At 41.5% G+C, this 21,300-nt stretch overlaps 1 protein-coding gene across 3 annotated transcripts in view; it reads right to left on the minus strand.

Moving 5' to 3' along the window:
• Positions 1–21,300, minus strand: part of AEBP1 (AE binding protein 1) — a 134,026-nt gene that overhangs the window by 13,063 nt on the left and 99,663 nt on the right. For all 3 annotated transcript variants that reach the window (XM_077469684.1, XM_077469683.1, XM_077469685.1), the window contains exons 8-20: positions 18,353–18,430; positions 17,231–17,302; positions 15,618–15,680; positions 15,411–15,520; positions 11,448–11,587; positions 11,255–11,339; positions 7,727–7,871; positions 7,068–7,156; positions 6,860–6,983; positions 5,193–5,389; positions 3,025–3,204; positions 2,544–2,931; positions 913–1,052 (exon numbers count right to left, since the gene is read on the minus strand). In XM_077469684.1, the coding sequence (XP_077325810.1) occupies positions 913–1,052; positions 2,544–2,931; positions 3,025–3,204; positions 5,193–5,389; positions 6,860–6,983; positions 7,068–7,156; positions 7,727–7,871; positions 11,255–11,339; positions 11,448–11,587; positions 15,411–15,520; positions 15,618–15,680; positions 17,231–17,302; positions 18,353–18,430 (1,811 nt within the window). The remainder of the gene's footprint in view (positions 1–912; positions 1,053–2,543; positions 2,932–3,024; positions 3,205–5,192; positions 5,390–6,859; positions 6,984–7,067; positions 7,157–7,726; positions 7,872–11,254; positions 11,340–11,447; positions 11,588–15,410; positions 15,521–15,617; positions 15,681–17,230; positions 17,303–18,352; positions 18,431–21,300) is intronic.

Here is a 21,300-nt window from a genome sequence, read left to right on the forward strand (position 1 = left end):
CATTGGATCATTCAGAGATCCTCGCTGAAATTCTGGAGTGAGTTTGCTGCACTGAAAGTAAAGGGGCCGAATAATTTTGCACGCACCACTTTTCAGTTTTTTATTTGCTAAAAAAGTTTAAATTATCCAATAGATTTCGTTCCACTTCACAATTGTGTCCCACTTGTTGGTGATTCTTCACAAAAAATTCAAATTTTATATCTTTATGTTTGAAGCCTGAAATGTGGCAAAAGGTTAAAAAGTTCAAGGGGGCCGAATACTTTCGCAAGGCACTGTACCTTGTACATTTACATCAGTCCCTACCCTCAAGGAGCTTACAACCTAAGGTCCCTAAGTCACATTCATATACTAGGGCCAGTTTTAGACAGGAACCAATTAACCTACCAGCATGTCTTTAGAGTGTGGGAGAAAACCAGAGTACCTGGAGGAAACCCACACAGGCACAGGGAGAACATGCAAACACTGGTAGATGGTGTTGTGGTCGGGATTTGAACCAGCGACCCTTTTTCCTGCTAGGTGAAAGTGCTACCCACTATGCCACTGTGCTGCCCCACTCTGCAAAGTAGAGGAAATTGACATTTACATAGGTGTTACTGGAAAAGGTGTCTCCTGAAATATTTCCACACTTTTCCTGTCCTAGTGACACTTAAAATTTTAGATGTTCCCTCACTTTAAATCTCTATGACAATGGTCACCAGGACAAATAGGGTGAATCTCTCCAGAGGAGACATACATGGCAATGCAGACTCAACACTGTACTGTATCCAAAACAAAAATAAATTGGCTTTGAATACACTTTAAGAGAATTATGAAAACGTGATATTTTGAGGAAATTCTATGGCCACAAGCAGTGATTTCTGGTTGTTTCAGTGGCATCCAAGTGACAGGTTGTTGCTGGAGAAGACCACTAACCTGCTCCATGAATGTTAGCAGAGCTTCCTTGTTGGTCTCCCACTCTTCAGCCAGCTCACTCTCATGTGGGAACTTATCACAGCCTAGATATATGGAGAGCTCCAGACAGTTTGTATGTAGGTAGCTAAAGTCATTCATGCCTTTAAAAAAAGAGAATCAGAGTCATGGGAAACAAGTCAGATCAACAAACCTTGACTATGTCAACTATAATGCAATTATATTTCAACAGTATGTTAACCAATGTGAGCTTTGCGACCAAGCCACTTAGAAATAAAAAGGCATTTTTTGTGTCTGCTGGAGAGGGAACTTTTCCCTAAAATAACACAGGAGATATTAAAAAAAGCCCTAACTTTTTCTTGCTTTATACATAACAAAATGATACTGTTTTGGTTGGAGTTCTGCTTTAAGGTGTAGAGCTGAAAAAGGATTTGTTTGTTTTGTAAAGTGGAACTAAAGTTTAATATAAAAAAAAAAAAAAATGGAGCAGGCGGGCTCTTTATTGCAGAAGAGCTATGCAGTGTCTCTTCTGCAAAAAAAATAAACCTACCTGCCTGCTCACAGTCTCCCGTGGCATGTACACTCAGCTGCACATGCCGGTGTGCTCGGATGACTGCACTCCTGTGCATGTGCTGTTGTCATTCCACATCGGCGAGTCAAGATGGTCAATGGCAAAAGATGCCGGTGGAAGCAAGGGCCATTGGGGGTGTCAGGCTTTTGAAGCAGAGAAGTATTTCATACTTTAGTTCTGCTTTAAAGTGGTTGTAAAGGTAGAAGGTTTTTTTATCTTAATGCATTAAGATAAAACAAAAAAAAAAACCTTTTGTGTGCAGCAGCCCCTCTAATACTTACTTGAGCCCATCTCGATCCAGCGATGTTGTACAAGAGACTGAGCTGTCCAGGACTCTCCCTCCTGATTTGCTGAGACACAGCAGCGGGTGCCATTGTCAGTAAACCAATGAGGAGCGAGAGGGGGCAGGGCCAGGTCGCGGCTCCGTGTATGAATGGACATGCGGAGCTGCAGCTTGGCTTAGTGCCCCCATAGCAAGCTGCTTGCTGTGGGGGGGGGGGGTAGGTAAGGAGTGCCGGCGAGGGACCTGAGAAGATGAGGAGATCCGGGCTGCTCTGTGCAAAACCAACTGCACAGAGCAGGTAAATATAACATGTTTGTTATTTTTATCCAAAAAAAACAAACAAGACTTTAATATCACTTTAAGTTCCTTAAAATACACACAAAACTGTTGGAAGGTAGACTTAGACTGTTGTTCAGGGCACTAGGATCATGACAGTTGGATTGGGAGGGCAATATGTACTGATGTGTTCTTACTAAGAGCTGGAATTATTTCACCTCACCCACCAATCAAGTTAAGGTTTTCAGAACAATTCTGACACTGATTGGTAGCTGAGAAGTGACTCCCGTTCTAGATAAAACCACGTTGATACTCTGACTGTGATCACACCCCCCACACTTTCCTTTCATCCAGGTTTGACATCTGGGAAAGTTTTATGTGAAAGATCTGCAATTCCACATTTCACCTATAGGTCCATGTTAGTAAGAACTGCGACAGTGGTGCAGTTTCAAAATACGATTGTGGTTTTGTGATTGTTTATCACACCCAGTTATACCAACTCACTGCCAGACTCTGGTCTCCATTTAGCTCCATTGGCAATGCCCATGCCCTTGGTGTAATCATCTGCATGGCAGCTCCCGCGAGCTATATCCCCCATGTTTAGATGGGCAGAAGCATAAGCGATTGCAAGCCACCGGAAGATAGAATGATCAGAAGTCTTTGACACTCCTTCATCGTCCTCTGCAGATACTTCAGACACTTGTTCTTCCTCCTCTTCATCTTCAATGTATTGCTGATGATGGGGGCGATACACAGGCTGCTCTTCCTCTTTTACCACTCGTGCCATGTCATAGGGATAAGAGACCAACTTTTCTCCACCTTGTAAATTGGCTCCCAAGACAAATGGATTTTTTTCCATCCAGGCAATGATGGCTCTAGTCTCTATCGCCACCTAAGCAAGAAAAAAAAAATGTAGTTACCATTGTTTTCCACCACACAATTCTACTGTTTCATCATCACGTGCCAGTAACCAAAAAATACTCACTGTGGCATCCTCTGCCAAGAAACTTTCTGGAATGGGCAAGTTATTGTTTGGTACTCTGAAAGGAACCCATTTTCTGTCCTCAGCTGCCCAGAACGCTGTGTTCAAGTCTGGGAAATTGGTAAAGATATCATAGCCTTCTTCTGTCCAGTGTCCCAGTGCCCAGTTACCCAGTTCGGAGCCCTGAGAAAGAGATAATACAGGAGAAATGCACATGATATTATGAGGATTATCTGATACGTCTTTATTGCACATTTTATAAAAGCTTCAACATTTATATACCGTATATATTTTCCAACTGTTTTTAAGCAATCCTTATTCAGTCTTGAATAAATAATGGGCCCAAATACACATAAAAGTGTGTAGGTGTACATAAAAGAAAAAAATAAACATTTCTGCAATACATGCACAGTTCCTCATATTTAGTCTCTTTTTCAAAATGCTGCAAATACAGAAACCTGTTGATCCTTCCCGAAAGCCAGTGTGCTCCTACCTTCAAGTTGCAGGAAGGCAACAGTGCCTCTGCTGCACTGGCATCCTAACTAGTGTTGTCAGCAATACCTGATGGACTACAGAACTCCACCTATCTTCACCCTTCTCTGTCCCTCTTCACATGAATACATTGATTACTATCTAAGAGAAACAATGCCACCACAGCCTCGGCTACCAAGAGCCTCTTTATACATTCTGTGTGGGGAAAGGTCTCTTAGGAGATGCTGTTCTCTCGTAGGTGTTCCCACATCAGTAGGAATTGTCTTTGGAAACTCTGCTGACCCCTGCTCCGCCTCCTATCAGCTTGCCCCTGCAGAATTTTAAAAGCTTTTATGTTGTGGGGAGTATTAAAAGTAATTATTTGCTACAGACAGAAACAAAGTAAAAGCTAAATGCTGGGATATGCTCTAGAGGTGAAAGGCATGCCTTGGCTGTAAATTTAGGTTACATCTACAGCTCCCCTTAGGAACACTGTCATTGCTGACTGATTATTTTTGATTAACTGGTAATAGTTTGGTTGTCATGCTGATATAATGGTTTGGTACTCTGGAAAAAGTATGCAGGTGAAGATCTCTGCCGTCATATGCTGCATGCTTATTCCAGGTTAGTACCCCATAAAGTATATTATATATCCACCCTTTCAGTCAAGTAGCATTTTTAGAGGTGGTCATCAAGGGCAGCCTCTGTGTTTCTGTAAACACAGATTACCTTTAGGGCTCTTGCACATTTGTTGTGCCCTAATAACCAATCTGTGTTCAGATGAGTTTTCAGAAAATATTTGACAGGCGGCGAGAAGGTGTTATATCACATGCTCACTGCCTGATTTAAGCCTGTAATGTTGCACCACCTGCACCGCAGTCCTAGGTTATCCAGACGGTTTCAGCGCTACCCCATTGAACTTAAAGGAGAAGTAGGCCCAAAGCTTTTTTTGGCCCTACTTCTCCTATGGGTCTCAGGACTGCACTTGGTTCTGCACTCCTGCAACCCATTATCAGCCGACAGGGGACTTAAGCCCACTGTCGGCTGACAATGCTCAGCCAGTTCAGGCTCTGGATCAATCTCGATATTACAGTCAGGATCCACCCAGATGCCTGGACTGGCAGCTGGCTCAGCCTCTCAGCATACCCGCCTCCTGCACAGCCCGGTGGTCCAGTGAGCGCTGGAGGGGCACAGCAGAGAGGCAGCGACTGACAGTGCTGCCTGTCAAGCTCTGCAACTTGAAGTAAAAATGTCACGCCTGCGATGCTTTACTTGAGTTCAATGAGGCCGGCTGCAGGTATTACAGGGTTAAATCAAGCAGTGAGGAGGCAATATGACACTCCAAATTTGGCATGTGTACAGCCCAGTCTGGTGGTATTGTTAGGCTTCAGGTGGGTGGCCGAGGGGGTAGTAAAACTGGGGCTCTGCTGCCTGTTTATATCAACCCCCCACCAGCCACCCATGTGAAAGAGCCCTTACCAGACATTAGAAGTACATAGCAGGGTTTTTTTTTTTCATAGATAATATAATTATTTGCCTGACAATACTATCAATATGCAGATTAGGCAGAAAAGGTATTACAATGAAATAAAAAAACAACACAGTATGTAAAGTAAACTAAGAAAAGGCACAATTATTGGTTTGTATCTAAAAAAAACACTGACCAAAGCTCTTTGAAGACACATTTAGTTTACACTCACCATTGGACTGGCAATTTCATAGCCATCGGGGTTCAGTGAGGGTACCAAATGAATCCTGGTGTCATGGACAAGGGTCAAAATACGTGGATTGCCATCTCGATATTCTTTGCACATAAACTGCATTAGGAGAAGTAGTAATTCACGCCCCAAAATTTCATTGCCATGAAGGCCAGCTGTGTACCTGAACTCCGGCTCTCCTGTGAACAGAGGTCAGACAAAATCTCATTGTCTTGGTAGGATACCATTCTAGAACAGACAAGCCTTTTCATTCTGTTACTTATCGCCATTTATGGTGGAAATACACGTCTGTCAATTGTGAAATGCATATATGTCTGACAGCATTGGCCGTGTCTGCAACTGCACTTCATTTAAAGCATATATGCCCTAAAAGCATATGTTGCCCTAACATTTCATGTTCCTAATATGTGCCTGTTCCATGTTTTCTTGCATGGCTTCCTTTGAGTGAAATGCCTGTTGATCCTGCCAGTCCCTTTGCTTTTCTATTTGACCATGCTAGGCATGAGAGCACTTCCATCCCAGCATAGTCAGTTTTCTGGCCCTGCTGAGAGAACAGCCTGCCTATCCTCCAATGATCACACTTGTGCTGACACACCCCCTGCACAGCCATTCACTGGTAAGCTCAGTGCACTGCTTGATGCGTGCCTTCTGCTGACCCCTCCCCCGCGGTCTCCACCCTCAGCTCTCTAAGCCTCCAGCTAAGAACAGAGGTCATGTGATAACCTATAGAATAAAAAAAAGCATCATTTTTTTTATAGTTTTACACAAACATTTTGCTTTGCATTTTTAGTTTAAACTGAATAGGTTGTTTTACAAGGTAAGGGTTGGAGCTGCAATTCTGGCCAAAATGAGAATCACGATTTTTATTTTGCTTAGAATAAAAAGATCACGATTCTTGCAATGTAAAATCTTTCACATGGGCTAATTTTACTGGTTAGTTTTTTTTTATTTTTTATAATACATTAAAGTAATTTTTTTTTAAAATTGCATTTGAAAGACCGCTGCACAAATACAATATGACATAAAATATTGCAAAACCACCATTTTATTCTCTAGGGCGTCTACTAAAAAATATATATATAATGATTTTCTAGCAAAAAAAAAGATTTTAACTTGAAACCAACAAATGTCAGAAAAAGGTTTAGTGTTTAAGTGGTTAAACTTTTTTCACTTACACACAAAGTCTGTTCCATTGACAAATTGTTACAATGTTTTTACTTAAGTTCAACTGACAAAGATTGTTGTGATTATTGGCAGACTGCCCAGTTTTTCTCTACTTTGATGGCTGTGGCTTCAGAAGAGCAGAATTATTTGCATAGAAAGAATTGTGAAACACTTTAGTCAAGATTGCGATAACGATTCTTGATGATTAATTGTGCAGCTCTAATATATATATATATATATATATATATATATATATATATATATATACACACACACATATGTGTGTGTATGCCCTCCCAAGCGTATGGCTTTCTTTACTTCACTGCTATGGGCTCTAGCCCCAGATCTTTTGTAGACCTAGCCATGCCCCTGCTTGTCACTAGTATTAGGGAATGCGGTCAGTAAAATATAAGTATGAATAACTATTTATACATGGATATTGATTCCTCTGTCATGCTCTGGATCTAATGGATACAATTCCTCACCTATCTCATGTTCTCCTGGGTTATCTGAGATCTCCATAGCATAGATCTTCAGACCTTTAGCTGTCTTCCCAATACTGTATGTTCTGGTAATGGTTGGACACTCCTCATTCACAACCTTCATGAGCTGCAAAAGGATGAACATGGTTGGTAGTTCAGAAATAAAGCAATAAATATTACAAGGTTATGATTTAGTCTACCAGAAGCTTACCTGTCTCATATCTTTGTAGTTATGATTCCGGAAATCTAGATTATCTGAGGAGGTTATCACTTCATTCTGGCTATAGTAGCTGACCACATCTGTTAGGAAATAGAACCCAGATCAGACTCAAGCTAAGAGCTCAAATCAGTAAGCTAGACTAACTGCCCCAATGACTATTATTTTCTGCAGTGAAAACTGAAAATATCATTCACATGGTTGAAAAAAATAATCATTATGGCAAATTACACATGCATTATAGCTTAGTGAATTGAGTCCCAGCTGGAGCACATATTACTAGTATATTTTCATGTACCGCTGCATATAAATATAAATGCAATATTTACATGACTGTATGGTAGGGACATTAGGCAGTAAGTTCCTTCGGGGGCTGTGACTGATGTAATAGGTTCAGTGATCCCTGTAAAGCAGGGATCTCCAAACTATGGCCCTCCAGCTGTTGCGGAACTACTTGTTCCATGAGGCATTTTAAAACTCTGACATTCATGGACATGACTTGGCATGATGGGAATTGTAGTTCCTGAACAACTGGAGGGCCATAGTTTTTGCGACCCCTGCTGTAAAGGGCAGTCGAGAGATGATGCTAAAAAAAGAAACAGACACATTTTTTGTTGTAGTAAGCTGCATTTGTGTACATTAATCTTACTTACTGGAAATAGGGCACCCTAGGACCTCAACTCGCATACACAGACTTCCGTTCCATGTCTGCGGGTAGATACGGATAAATCTTGCTGCCACAGGTTCAGGAAAATCTGTCTGCACTGGTGTGTCCTTGTCTACATTTCCATAGAACATCTGCAATGACAAAGGCAAGCCTCAGAATAACTTTATGTTGCTTTTGATCAATTTTGTTTAAAGTCTACCTGCCGTAGTTTTATTGTGTAGACTGACAATTGTAGGTTTTTCCAAAGCACATTGGGATGCTGCTCAATGATTATCAATGTGACATTGACAAGACACCACTAACAGATATTTCTGTTTATATCATTGGCTGCTAGTGGAACAAAGTTACACCCTTGGGAATAACAGTCTAGAGCAGTGGTCATCAACCCTGTCCTCAGGGCCCACGAACAGGCCAGGTTTTATGTATTACCTTGGGGTGGTGTAGACTAGAATACTGCAATCACTGAGCAGAAAAGGATATCACTTGTGATGTATTTCAGTTATGTTGAAAACCTGGCCTGTTAGTGGGCCCTGAGGACAGGGTTGATGACCACTGGTCTAAAGCACAAAGTAGATGCCCTTTAGTGCGTGTAGATGTCTTTTATATACTGTGTTCCTTTACTTGTGCCTTACTAACAGGAGCTCTAGCACAAAACATTTGTCCAATAACATTGTACTATACTCTTCAGAGGTTTACATGCAATAATGCTCTAGTTTACCCTACCCTGTCCTGCCACTTTCAAAGTTTATTGCAGAGAGTGCTGTATATTCATATGTTTTGCCAACCACTCATTCATTTATTCATTTTTTGCATGCCCACTGTCTTACTTTCCCCTTTGTACATCCACATCCAAACCCAATCTTTTTTTTGAATGATAAGGTAAATAGAATAGGTGGTGGTATTTTGTCTCTATATGAAAAGTGGTCTAAAGGTGAGTGTAAAAGATGATCTTGATGGAGTGATGGTATTGTGAAATAATGGGTAGACTCAGCTACTTGAACAGACAGAAAGAGTTGTGCAGGCTGGGACAATGTTAACAATAAGATAGGAGATTTTAATTACTTTGAATTATACTGGTGTAATGGATATACTACGGCCACAACAGGTAAGACATTCGTAAACTCATCACAATATATTTTTATGGGACCTTATTGAAGTTCTAACTTCATTCTCTGGGCCATGTACTCTCAAGTATTGCAAAGTATATTACAGATGTAAACCTGGGTAACAGTGAACGTCATTTAATTCAATCTAACTGTAAAAAAGCAAGCACATATTAGAAAGGCAAAAGGTTTCTAGGAGAACCAAAAAGCCTCATCCCAAAACATAGATTAAGAGAAAATATCCTCAAAATCAGACACATATAATAACAGGAGAATTATTTTTATATAAAACATAATACAAAATGCATTCCCATAAACAATAATTATAAAATGCTAAACATTTGAATTCAGTGTATATTTTATGATAAAAAGGCATTTTAAAACTATCAAATGAAACTTTAAATTCAAAAAATACTGCAAAAAGGAAATAAGGCTGGTAAAAATTAAAAATAATTGGTAGGTTGCAAAAAAGCTGTAAGATATAGTAAATTCCATATCAGATTTAAAATATTTTTGAAAAGAGAAAGCCAATACCTTTTTTTAACTCTGTGTATACAAAGGAAGATGGTGGTACCTATGTACTATATCACAACGGTATGTAACTGGACTATTAAAGATATTTCTCATATTAAAGGTCTAAGTTCACATTAAAAAACAAAATGCACATTTGTAGCAGGTAAAAAAATGTATACATTTTCTTCTGTTCTTAGTAGCCTACAGAGCATTGCATCCACAATTAGCAGATCACAGGTGCAATGTCAGGCTCCTGTAGACAATCAGTACAGCTGTCTGCCCATACCTCCTGTATGGACAGACAGTTACTGAATTGCAAGAAATGCCAATGAATTTCGAGAGCGCTCTTCAGCACCCTTGCAGTTTGAGAACTACAAGTCATCTGCCATGGTGGCAGATGGTTCATTCATGCACAGATCTGTGTAAATGAATGATACGGCTGTGTGGGTGAAGCCCCGCACAGCCACTCTGTTTTTAAACTGTGACAGCGGGTGCAGGGAGAGGATCCTCCACATACGGTTATAGTGAGGGATTAGGGTATAAGGGGGCTGGTGCATTAGTAATAGGCTACACCTTAAATACAGGTGTAACATGTTGCTAAAGGTGAAGTTATCCTTTAAGTACATGTTTGCTAAGTAATATGTATCCCCCTGATAATGTCTTAATCTTCTTTTATCTCCAGAAGGGTGGATGGGAGTGGTTTAATAATTATAAATCAGCTGCTGTAGCTGTAGAGCTTTAATGAGGAAAGTTGCAGGGTCTGCATCCCTTTAGACATGATTTACTCCTGGGAGTATCATACCAAAAATTACATTTTTGTTGCAAAGGATGCCAAAAATATCACTTGTATCTCAGTGCGGACTTCTGGGAAAATCAGTGAGCCAATCACACATGCAGGAAATTATATTTCTGCGGGGCATTCTGTACACATTGTGTGTACAGAACACCTCCAGGTAGCCATATTGCATTGCTTTTACATAAAATGACAGCAGCTGCAGATTGAAAAGGAAAGGTAATTTTTAATAACATTCAATTACAATATGACTTGTGTCGCAATTGTATATGTTATATTTTTTTCATAGGCAATATTTTTTTTCCCCCGTGAAAGGGGAGTTACGCTTTAAGGCTCAGTTCACACTAGTGCAATTTCAGATGCAACTTGAGTTGCACAGAATTGCATGACAATGGAAATCACATTGTTTTTAATGATGCCCATTCACATCTAAGCAACTCAGCACAGTACGATTTTGACCCAATAGAATATGCAAACCTTATCCAAGTTGCAATACTACAAAATTGGTTTGTAGCAGTGTGAACCTAACCTAAATCAGAAATTAAATCCATCAATTTAACTGTTTCCCAAACTTTTTACATTCAAGGCATGCCATGAATGATCACTGTCACAGTTGATTTTGCTCTGAACTGTCAAGCCATCAAATGGCTGGTATGATAACTATACACATGTGCAGTGTCATGGTGACTGCAGTCCATACAGAGGCTAAGATGGTGGCTTCCTTGGCTGTAATGGATAGGATGGTTTAAGTCCCCTTTAGGTTCACCACAAGAGACAAGAGCACTATTCAAAACTGGTGAAAAAGAAGTTTAACCTCCACATGCAAAAAATCTTTTGCCTGGATCATCTGAGTTTTTTGACTTTTGAGAATGCATATTCTTTTAAAATTACTTTGTATATTTATTCCAACCTCACTAATTATGAACAGTGAATGAATGAGAATCCTGGGGATATTTCTACCTCTGATGACTATCTGCAGACTAATGGGCCATCAAAACAGCAGATTGTACACTGAAGTTGCTGCCAGAACTGGATTCAGAATATTTCTTTATGAATAAAGATAGCAGTGATATCAATATAAGATGTGAAATATGCACATGCTCACCATCTCCTCGTATCCATTGCTGTACATGATCCAGTTCTGGCTGTCGTTACTGAAGCCCACATAGTAAGAAGTCACAAAGTCATCACTGTCAGAGAAAATAATATAAATAATGAATGTTTCAGCATCAGAACACCTCTCCGAATATAAATGACGATGTTCTGTATCTGTATGTAGACCAGAGGTGTGCACTTACTGGATCAGGGAGTCCCGGCCCTGTGTGATAATGCCAGTGAATAATGTGGTTCTTCGAGTGTCCACTTCTAACCACTGAACCACACTCTCATCCTCCGCACACCACGCACCATCAAAGAAGTCATCTTCATTAGTACCTGCCTAGAAGGAAGCCACAGGCTGGTTAAAAGTAGGCGCTAAGTGGCAACTGACATGAAGTCCAATTGATAAGTTCTCATTGTAATACCAGTAGCAAAACAATCAGATTGGTAATTGTTCTCTTCTCAAACCATGACAGTTCTTATTTCAGGATTATGTTGTAAATGTTTCTTACACATGGCAAAATCAACTCATTTTATTTGTTTCAGGCTATCAGTTCCTATTTTTATTCTACCATTTATTTAGGGATTGCAAATTGATACCTCTATGCAGTCAGCAGAAGGTCTTTAAACACACTACTTGTAAAGCCCCCAGTTTATGAAACAACGGCACTCAAGAAAAAATACCAGAAATCGTAATAAATGAAGGTCATTGCCACCCCTGATGAGTTTCTTGATGCCTTCTGATGATAGTCAATTATTACAACATGTATAATTTATATTCCATCTAGGGAAAACTAGAGAAAGCACAAAACTGCTGTCATTTTACACTTTGATGGGCTCTTTAAAAACAGTTAATCACCCTATTTAAATACACATAGGTGTACTGTTTTTAGCTGCTAAAGAGTTTACAATTCTGCTCAGCCCCTCTTGTGCTTTACACACCTGTTGCACACTGCACAATCAGACAGGCGCCATATTTGTTTCCCTGGCTTCCTGATTCAGTTACTGTGCTTCCTTTGTTACCTCTCTACCTCCAGCCTGATCACTGGACAGTGAATCAGGACCATTGTCCAATGAGCAGGAAACTGACACAGAAAACAGTACTGATAAGCTACATCAGTGTTTCTCAACCTTTTTTTTCTGTCAAGGCACCCTTTAAATTTATGGATTGTCTCAAGACACCCCATTCTAAAATGAAAAAAACTCGAAGCCCTTGTACACACGGTCGGACATTCCAATAGACAATGTCCGATAGGACCGTGTTGTCCGATAATCCGACAGTGTGTGGGCTCCATCGGACTGTTTCCGTCTGAGTATCCGACGGACCAAGTTTTCCAGCTGGGCTATAAAATTTTCCGATAACATGATCCAATGGGACTTTGTCCGATCATGTGTAGAGAATTCCGATAGGACAAAGTGCCACGCATGCTCAGATCAAATTCCTAGACCAAAGCTATTGGCTACTAGCCTGAACGTAGTCCCGTCCTAACGAAATAACGTCATCACGTTAAGTACGATCGGATTTTCTGACAACTTTGTCCGACTGTGTGTATGCAACAGTTTCGGACAAAATCTGTCAGACAAAATCCGTCGGATTTGGTTGTCGGAATGTCTGACCGTGTGTACAAGGGCTAATAGTTTTACATTGTTATTATTATTATACAGGATTTATATAATGCCAAAAGTTTGTGCAGCACTTAACAAAATGAAGGCAGACAGTACAGTTACATTACAATTTGGTACAACAGGATTCAGAGGGCCCTGCTCATTAGAGCTTAGAATCTAAGAAGGAGTGTCAATTGATACAAAAAGGTAATAACTGTGGGGGATGAACTGATGGAGAAAGTAAAACCGTGTATTAATTTGAAGCAAAATAGGCTTCTTTAAAGAGAAGGGTTTTCAGGGATCGTCTAAAGATGGATAGATTAGGGCAGGGGTCTCCAACCCCCGGGCCGCGGCCCGCTACCGGGCCGTAGCCCGTTTGCAGCCGGGCCGCGAAGTGTGCACTGAGATGTGGCGGCGGTGAGCAGAGCGATCACCACACTTCCGCCCACACAGCCCTGCCGCTACACTGCTGGGGGTGAAGCAGGTGAGCAGAGAGAGGACATCATCTCCTACCGCCCGCCCACATCACCGCTGTTCCGCCCACCCACATCACCGCTGTTTCGCCCACCCACATCACCGCTGTTTCGCCCACCCACATCACCGCTGTTCCGCCCACATCACCGCTGTTCCGCCCACACAGCCCGGCCAGTATACTGTTGGAGGTGAAGCGGGGGAGCAGAGAGATTACATCATCTCTCACAGCCCGCGCCGCATCACCTCTGTTCTCTCTCACGCGGAACCCACCACTCCACTCCACTGCACTGCCTCTGTGCTTAGTGACAATTTGCATTTAAGATGCTGCATCTAGTGGCATGTGTCTGTGGCAATCTGAATCTGGTGGCACGTGACAAGTGTCTGTGGCAATCTGCATCTGGTGGCATGTGTCTGTGGCAATCTGCATCTGGTGGCATGTGTCTGTGGCAATCTGCATCTGGTGGCATGTGACTGTGGCAATCTGTATCTGGTGACATGTGGCAATCTGCATCTGGTGGCTGTGGCAAGTGACTGTGGCAATCTGTATCTGGTGACATGTGGCAATCTGCATCTGGTGGCTATGGCAAGTGACTGTGGCAATCTGCATCTGGTGACATGTGGCAATCTGCATCTGGTGGCACGTGGCAAGTGACTGTGGCAATCTGCATCTGGTGGCATGTGGCAAGTGACTGTGGCAATCTGCATCTGGTGGCATGTGTCTGTGGCAATCTGCATCTGGTGGCATTGAACTGTGGCAATCTGCATCTGATGACATGTGACTGTGGCAATGCGCATCTGGTGGCATGTGGCAAGTGACTGTGGCAATCTGCATCTGGTGGCATGTGTCTGTGGCAATGCGCATCTGGTGGCAAGTGACTGTGGCAATCTGTATCTGGTGACATGTGGCAATCTGCATCTGGTGACATGTGGCAATCTGCATCTGGTGGCACGTGGCAAGTGACTGTGGCAATCTGCATCTGGTGGCATGTGGCAAGTGACTGTGGCAATCTGCATCTGGTGGCATGTGGCTGGTGACATGTGGCAATCTGCATCTGGTGGCACGTGGCAAGTGACTGTGGCAATCTGCATCTGGTGGCATGTGGCAAGTGACTGTCGCAATCTGCATCTGGTGGCATGTGGCATGTGTCTGTGGCAATCTGCATCTGGTGACGTGGCAATCTGGTGGCATTGAACTGTGGCAATCTGCATCTGGTGACATGTGACTGTGGCATGTGTCAATCTGCATCTGATGGCATGTGGCAGTCTGCATCTGGTGGCATGTGGAAATCTGGTTAAAGGTAACGTGGCAAGCTGGTAGCTAGTGACAGATTCTGCATTATGGTGAGTTGAACTATTTAATTTTATATTACAATATAGTAATAAAAATGATGCACTTCAATCATCCTGACACCATATTAACCATGGTGTTGTGATGAAGTGCTAACACCAGCCATTTCCTGACAAATTGGCCGCGAAAAGCCATCGTCCCCCATGCGCCCACCCCCCGGGCCTTGCCACAATTTTCATCCACAATGCCGGTCCCCGGTGCCAAAAAGGTTGGGGACCACTGACTAATATTCCTATGTTTCTCTTCTCCCTCAATTTTTGCAGCTAATGTGACCCCACTACTGAGGGAGAGAGGCACAGGAGAGTCAAACAAGAATGTTGTGGAGGCAACAGACATCCTCCTTATCAACTGATGACGTCATTGAATGTTAGGATGCCAGTGTCTAGAAAGTCATAATGGGGCATAATGAAAACCCATGGCTTTGTGTAACTAAAAGGCAGGTTTAATCCACCTGCTGGCTTGTATACAAATTTTGATACATTTTTAGGCATTTTGCCAAGGCACCCCTGAAGAAACCTCAAGCCACCCTGGTTGAAAAAGGCTGAGCTAGAGTGACTAGCAGAGGTGTGTGTCACAAGAACAGCTGGCCAAGATTAAATATTCTTTGGCTAGTAAAAGAGTAAACTTGAAATTCCACTTTAACAAAGAATGGTGACATTTATTGTACACTGGGGAAACAAATTAGCCGATTAAAGTAACATAACTGGATCAGGCTCTACATGACACTAAGCCATACCTGCATATTAAGCCGACCTCTCTGAGCGTGCAGTCCATGGCGCAACATGGAAGAAGCCAGAATTTGATCATCTTCGATCCGATGGGACTCCATGCCAATGGGTGGGCACTCTGTGAACAAGATTAAGATGTATCCCATATACCTCTATAGATAAGTGAGCAACTTCACAATTATACACAGCCACATGATATAGAAACCTCTACTCACTTTTCTTCTCCTTTGGGACCTCTTCCACCTCCTCTGAATCCCACTCATCGGGGGGCTTCTTATCTATTAGAGGTAAAGTCAAAAGTTATCAAGCTTGCCCTCAATATTTTTTTATCTGCTTACCTGGAACCATTATGGAGGTTTGGAGCTTTGATTTCCTTCTGCCTAATCTGCATATTTGTTTTAGATGAGTGATTTAGAGAGTATTGAAGGCAGAGAAAGCCAGGTAAAAGGTATTCTAAGCCCTTGTACACACGGTCGGACATTTCGACAACCAAATCCGTCGGATTTTGTCCGTCGGATCTTGTCCGAAACTGTTGCATACACACGGTTGGACAAAGTTGTCAAAAAATCCGATCTTTCAGAACGTGATGACGTAATTTCGTTACGATGGCACTACGTTCAGGCTAGTAGCCAATAGCTTTGATGTAGGAATTTGATCTGAGCATGCGTGGTACTTTGTCCGATCGGAATTCTCTACACATGATCGGAGTATGTCCTATCGGACCAGTTTGTCGGAAAATATTTCCAGCAAGTTTGAAAATTTGGTCCGACGGATATTCCGACGGAAACAGTCCGATGCATACCACACACAGTCGGATTATCCGACAACACGGTCCGATAGGACACATTCCGACGGATTCTCCGACCGTGTGTACAAGGGCTTAGAATGCCACCATTTTCAGCTCACAATTTGTTGTAGTCATAAGAAGATGGTAAGACCCACTGCCAGTGTCTATGTTGGGTAGATTTCCCTTTGTCTCCAAAACTTTTAGAGGAAACCTCTTCAAGGAGGACAGAGCCAAAAAACAATGTTTGATAAGTCAGGGAAAGGCTAGAACTTCCTCAAGTTTTATTACTGTCTGTATCACCTTCAGGTAGATTTCTAATCTTGTCTGTCTCACTATTCTTGCTCCAGTGGTTAGTGTCACCGGGGCAGGAAGTGACGGTAAATATCCAAAGCAATGACACATACAGCAATAAAAACCTGACGGAAGCTCTAAACTTTCTCAAACCTCTATCCAAGTTTTGGATTGTATGTTTTACATCCGCTTAAAGTTATATTTTGAATACATGATATTTAATATGCTATATGTAAAGAAAAACAAGGGCTTGCTCTGTATTCCAAGTCTGTTGCTTGAGAAGAAATTTGCTGGTCCTTGTATGCTGACTCGCAGGCCAGCTCTCACTGTGTAATGCTGTTTAGCCAACAGAAAGTCCAGAAATGACAGCCAACAAATCTCTGAATCTGCTTATCCAAATAGCTTTATTCCTTAAAAGCTTGCCACAGTTGTCACAATAGTGCAAGGTCAATTTATCAATATTTTCACTCATGATTTACATAAGTTGTACACATGGTTCAGAATTTTTCTAATTGAATCTTAAGTGAAAATGTGTAAATTAAGTGAACGCTGTGTGAATCTTGAGTGAGGAAATTGATAAATAGATCTTTAAAGGCATTACGATGAAATTGGTTTTGTGGTTTTGATCTACAAAGTTCTTGTAGCACTCTACAGCTAGGATAGTAACATCCTCTTACCAGAGACTTAAGTAGTAAATTAGATCACATACAGCATCACATGTATCCTCATACCCGTTTGCTGTCAGCTCACCTTTCCGTTTCCTTTCCTCTTCCTCCTCCCTCTCTCTCTCCTCTTTGCTGCTGGTTGGTTTTTGTGGTTTCTCTGCAAATAACATTAAAAAAATTATATTAAAAATTCTTATATAAGGTATGCTCCATCCCTACTATAAAAAATAAATAAATATATAATCCATGTTAAGGGTTTGGGGCGGATGGGGGTGTGACGGAAGTGTTGGCCCTGCACGTAGACAAACCAGGAGGTACAAAAAGCTGGCTCAGGTGTGTGAAGACAACCCTTGTTGCCTTCACTTCATACTTGTTAGCAGCTTTTGGTTTTCCTAAAGTGGTCTCTTTAAGAATTGTATGATTACAAATATAACTGTACAGTCTGTCTGTACCATATGGTCATGAATGAGACTGCAACTTGTGCTTAGTGTTAAGACCAATTAAATTGCCACAAATCACCACCCTTGGAGGCATCCAAGCTCTGACTGACTGGAAAAATGAAGGTCAGTGTAATCCCGAGAATCTGTAAGCCCTTGTACACATGGTCAGAGATTCCGACGGAATGTGTCCTATCGGACCGTTTTGTCGGATATAACGACTGTGTGTGGTCTGCATCGGACTGTTTCCGTCGGAATATCCGACGGACCTAGTTTTCCAACTTGCCGGTAAAATTTTCCGACAAAATGCTCCTATCGGACATACTCCGATCATGTGTAGCCTACTCCGACGGACAAAGTGCCACGCATGATCAAATTCCTAGACCAAAGCTATTGGCTACTAGCCTGAACGTAGTCCCGTCGTAACGAAATAACGTCATCACGTTATGTACAATCGGATTTTCCGACAACTTAGTCCGACTGTGTGTATGCAACATCACTTCCGGACCTCTTCCGGAATTAATCCGTTGGAATTACTCGGATTACTCGAATTCCGACGGATTTGGTTGTCGGAATCTCCGACCATGTGTACAAGGGCTAATACTGGTAGCACTTAGGACTTGGTATCTTGACTATGGGAACTAAAATCACTCAAAACATAGATGAGGCCCATGAGACCAGGTGGCATGGCTATAGTACCTGAAAGTCTACAAGATCATTGTGGTCATAAGTCTAAAACATGTTTGTACACTAAGATGACTAATAATTACTTGATGAGTATTTCTCTTCATCTGTCCACTCTTCTTCCTCCTTTTCTTCTGGAGGTTTCAGGAATGTAGTGTAATCATCTGTACAGAAAAACAGAAGATGTTACACCATTTTATTACAACTGTCTAATCAAACAATACTCTATTCTCTGACCCCTATACTTTAGTGGAATAGTACAAATGCCCCTAGGCTCATTTTATGGTTTTATTCTGTAGCTGAAGAAAGAGCTTCATAATAAAAGCCATAAAATAGATGAGAGGGCAAAGGCACTACATACTAATTACAAAGTAAATTAAAAGTTTTTTTGCCATCCAAAGTGAAGTCACCCTATAAATATCATCACTATGACTCCTAATGTAAACCTTTAACAATGAGTTTTGTTGTCATTTTAATTTGACAGGATTGCCTAAATTTAAAAGAACATATGTTTGCAGTGCTGTTGCTACAAAAGATTCTCAGTCAGTCTCCCCTATTGCATAAATTGTTATTGGTGATAGAGTAGTCCATGTCAAAATCTCAGACCTCAGCTATGAGGAAAGATTATAATATCAAGCAGTACTAACTATAAAAATATATAATACCCTCCTATTTCAATAATTATCAATAAATAAATATAAACACATTTCTGTGCTTAGTGAAAAAAATCATATAAATCAAAAAACACATTCTCAGTGGTCTATAATATTCAGTAAAAATATGAATACAGTGAAAAAGACATGTTTGCTAAAGTCCATAAAACTGTGCTCCGAATTGTGCACTCTATTCCTATTCAAAAAAATGTGTCCAAAAAACATATAGGTGACAAATAACTCCACTGTGGAGCACCTGACAATGAACTGTATTGACAGAATGCATTGGGGGTGATATAACACTTTCACTATCTGCGACTGCGATGTACTCCTGAATCTTGTATACTGTAGCAGGTGGGGCGGCATTCACAAACCCTTTTTGATGCAGAATCCGATTGCCAGGATGGACACATTTTTTTTCTATGCAATCTTTATTTTACATTTTAATCATTACAAAACATGAAGCATGAAAAAAGGGCAAAAAAAAAAACAGCATTATTAATAACAGATACTGTATCTCTTGTTTATGTATTAATGCAAACATCCATAGCATTAAAGCTGCCGATCTTCCCATGACTTTCAATTGAAGGAGGGAATCCCCTCAGGCATTGAGGGAACATGAGGAGACCAGCATGGGGAGCCAATTTGAAATATTTTGAACAATAACTAAAAGAAAACAGATTTATTGCAGACAATGGCCAAGGTGCTGTCAAACGTTTACCAGTGGAGCATATAACCAGGTGTAAGCTAAGAGGGACCTCACCCTCTCACCAGGTGTGTCAAAGTGAGAATCAAACACTCCCAGGGCAAAAACTGCATAGAACATTGCCTATACACCCCCCATGGGCTGCTGCCTGACAGTGGATGGAACAAGAAGTTAACCGCCCTATGGCACGAGCGAAACTGATCGTTGACTCAAATAAGGTCTAAGAAGACATCTAGCCATAACTGAGCAAAATATATAAAAAAAAAAAGGAAAAATACCATATTATATAACATACAAAAAAATGGTTGGGACATATAGGACTCTAAAACACTGCTGAATTGCCAAATTCGACAATTACACCTGGTTCTCTGGCTGGTATAAAAGAAAAAAGGGGGGAAATAACTCAAGATTTAGATTGTGGTGCACCTGGACAAGTTTTGGACAAGTCTAAATGTAGGATCCACCAGGGCCAACAGTGCAAATTCCAAACTAGAGGAAACCAGGGCTTACTCAGCATTGAGAAGGTGAGGGAGAGCACTACGTTTATAATGGGAGAGGGGGATGGTTGGGATGTGGAGCAAGAAGTGCTTTGCCAAAAACAGGAGATCCATTATGTGTTTATGAACAGTGGACCAAAAATTCTATATCACAGGACAGTCCCACCACTATGGAGAAATGTACCTCTTTGGCCACATCCTCTCCATCACAAGTCTGAATGTGGTGGGTAAATCCTGGCAAGGTTTGCAGGCACACGGTACCATCTCAACAACAGCTTGTAGCTATTTTCTTGAGTCTTGCTATCCACTGAACTGAAGTTTGTCAACCAGTACAGATGGTGCAGTTGCTCATCAGTAAACTCGCACTGGAGATCATGCCTCCACTATCTAATGTATAGCGGCTCGGGGCTAGGGGCAGCCAAAGCAAGTAGCTTATAAAGAACCAAGATTATATGAGGAATGGGATCCTTATCAGCCCATAGGCACTCAAACTCTGTGGTGGGGTAGACCTGATCTGGGCTATATGGTGTTAGCGATACCTTCAAAAGTCAAAAGGGAAACTGCTGAACTGCTTCCTAAGGGTGGATGGGCACATTTTAATGTGATTGTGCACTCATGTCATGTCAAGAGTATGCCAGTATCTCTAATGTACCAACCAAGACATCAGCCAATATTTTAAAAAAGAAATCCAGGGGCTTTGCCTCAAGCTCTCCCAGGCCCTGGGGACCCACTAAGGATGCCACATATGCAACAAGGGATCACATAACAACAACAGATTGCTAGGGCAGCAATGTAGGTGCAATCATTCAACATGGATATCCTCAAATCACCATAAAATGCTCCTAGTAAATAGTGCAGGAGTGTCTCTCTAATAAATAATGAAGGACTCCTACATTATTTACCTGGCATGGTGCATTGAGGTGGGCCCCCAGGCCCCAGATGAGCTAGAGGCGAAACACCTGGATTTTTCTATACTGGAATACCCTTACCTCTGAAAAAGATATATAAAGAGAAGTTACAACGCATTGGGTCATCCTGGCTATAGGGCAACTTCTGACAAATGAACACAACTAATGTACTTATATAGAAACCTACACTGTGTAGTAATCCAGTATTGCTAGAACTCGTTGTTGTGTTGATGCTGTACAATGTATCAGCCATATTTGTTTTTATGGACA

This window comes from Lithobates pipiens, unplaced genomic scaffold (genome assembly GCF_037356315.1).
Source record: "Lithobates pipiens isolate NorthernLeopardFrog02 unplaced genomic scaffold, aLitPip1_a1.2 Scaffold_8, whole genome shotgun sequence".
In the NCBI taxonomy this organism is placed as follows: domain Eukaryota; kingdom Metazoa; phylum Chordata; class Amphibia; order Anura; family Ranidae; genus Lithobates; species Lithobates pipiens.